Consider the following 2,500-nt stretch of genomic DNA (forward strand, 5'->3'; position numbering starts at 1 on the left):
AAGCAAATGGTAATAGAAGCCTTACAAAATGTTGAGTTTCAATAGTCCTCTCTGGAAAAATACTTTAATTTATTTCAATATTTGTCTGTTATAATCCACCCATGAATTTTCGCGCTATTTTATTGGCTATTTTACGTCAAGTGGTGGTAAGTTATCACGGGGGCCAAGTCGTTATTCCAGCAATGATCGTGAATGATGAGGGGGTGGCGAGTTTAGTGACGAGTACCCTGCAATTGTCAAACGGATAGTTTTAGGCGCCAAGCCATTGTGTGCACTAAAAGTATCTAAAGACTTCCAACAGGCAGGATATTGCCATTTGTGGTAAAGGTTCTAGAAAATAATAGAACAATATAGGACATTGCATCACGCAATGTAATAGCCAAACAGGAACGCTCATTTTGGGAAATAACCCAATCACATTGCGAGAAAGTTATAGAAAAAGGCCCGGTTGTTCGAAAACGGATTAACTTAATCCAGGATTAGCGTAAACTTTGGGTTTCATTTTTTCAACTTTTTGCTTATTTTTGTTCTTCAAGATTGACTTCCTCTAATGTTAAGTTTTGCCGAATATCAGCGTTGAACAGCATTTGGGAATAGAGAAATAAACTCCTTGGTTAATTTTTAACCTGGGGTTAGCGTTAATCGGCTTTCAGTTTGAACAACCGGGCCAAGGCTTGCTCTTTCTTTGTGTCACTTCCTTTGAACTCACTCGACTACTGTGACGACGAATATCGTTGTCGATAAGAGTACAGACAACGCTGAACCACTTTCGATTTGTTAAATTGATAAACGAGAAAGAAACGTCTCAACGGTCTCGAACGTTCTTTTATGCTATGTCACAGTTTAGGGTATCTCCCAAAAAAACCTTCTCAAATGGTCTTCTAAAAAAGTGCATTATGCAATCGGCAATAAATTAAGCGTAAAAGAGATTTTCTTCCTCTTTCTTTGCATTTCGGGGAAAGTTCTTTGTCAGATAAATTTAAACATGCAATTAAAAGTGCGTGTTAGCGTATGGAGCAAGGATCTTTCGTGACACTGCACATCAGATCAGTGGTGAACAAATGCACTAGACTGCATCTGATACAAATGAAGGCTGCGTATATGATATCCAACCCAATGCCCTTCGAGCGGTTGTCAGTCACACGCGACCCTCAACGGCTTTCTTTTTTTTTTTTTCATTTTTCGAAACTAAATTTGGGTGGACGTCAATTAAGTGTTTCCATAACAATAATAGTGTTCACTTGGCGGTAGTCGAATTGGTCAGGGAAACATTTTGATTGCCGTCCACCCAAATTTAGTTTCGAAAAATGAAAGAAATTCGTTGAGGGGCGCGTGTGACTAGTACTGTTAACCGCTGTAACTCAGCTCCCATGAGATGAAAGGACGGAGGACTGAGGTCTGCTCTCATTGCCTCTCTTGTATACCAAGCCTTTACAGCATATCATAGTGGGTACTTATCAATCATCTTCCCCTTCATCTTCAAATGAAAGCAAGCTTTTGTTCTTGACTCCTTTCATCGTGCTGGCTGTTTTGGATTTCTTTCTATTTGTGGATTTCAAGTCCTTCTCATTTTCGCCTGACTTCCTTTTCGTTGGTTTCTTGAACATGATTTTTCCGCCTTGCTCAAGATTTCTATCCTTGTAAGTATCTAATGGTGTAAAAAATTAAGAGTCTCAACACTTTAACCCTTCCATGCCATACATGGTGGAAAGCGTTACATTTTGAGGAATACTAATTCATAGTACTGATAGAGCGGTTTTCAAATGAGTGTCGAAAGTAATTAGTGAATTACTTTGGTTTTGCATTAGTTCACTCAGTGATTGGTTCAAAGTTCTCGCGCCTCTTTTTCAACCAATCAGAAGCGAAACCAAAACCAATCGCAGTTCACGCGTGCACATTTTCCTGCGCTTTGTGTCGGCTACGTGTAATTACTTCGAGTTTTGATTGGTTTACTGGATTGTCTCCGTCCTTTTGATTGGCCAAAGTAATTACTTTGGTTTTGGTTTTACGACACTCATTCAAGAAAACCGCTCTATAATAAATATACTAATAACACTTGTAATTGATTGATTGATAAAAAGACAGACAGACAGACAGACAGACAGACAGACAGACAGACAGATAGATAGATAGATAGATAGATATAAATTGAATTACGGTCGTTGTTCAAGGTAGATAAACCTAGCTATACAACATCGTAGCAAAATTCGCAAAACGTTTGGTTTGGACTTGAGGTGTCAATGTCTTTGCAAATCCCTGACCTTAAGTGGTAACCATGACACCCCTCTACCTTGTTGTTAAGTACATGCTATAGTGATATCATTTCTATCGCCTTGCTGACAAATTTAATGCGGACCCGCTATCTGCGAACAGACAGGCACTCAAGATCAGTTTCATCAGTCAGTCAGAGCATCAAAATAAGTTATAACTAAGATTAGGAAGAATAATCTTTAAGGCCTTTTTTTGTTTAGATTCTATAGCAGAGGCTAGATAGTCCGGT

The 2,500-nt window shown here is 38.8% G+C and overlaps 1 protein-coding gene across 1 annotated transcript in view; it reads right to left on the minus strand.

Moving 5' to 3' along the window:
• Window positions 1–52: 52 nt before the first annotated feature.
• Window positions 53–2,500, minus strand: part of LOC137975433 (uncharacterized protein KIAA1143 homolog) — a 3,190-nt gene continuing 742 nt past the window's right edge. The window contains exon 2 of the mRNA XM_068822557.1: window positions 53–1,648. Coding sequence (XP_068678658.1) covers window positions 1,458–1,648 — 191 coding nt within the window. The 3' untranslated portion in view covers window positions 53–1,457. The remainder of the gene's footprint in view (window positions 1,649–2,500) is intronic.

The sequence above is a fragment of the Montipora foliosa genome, chromosome 1 (genome assembly GCF_036669935.1).
Source record: "Montipora foliosa isolate CH-2021 chromosome 1, ASM3666993v2, whole genome shotgun sequence".
Lineage (NCBI taxonomy): Eukaryota > Metazoa > Cnidaria > Anthozoa > Scleractinia > Acroporidae > Montipora > Montipora foliosa.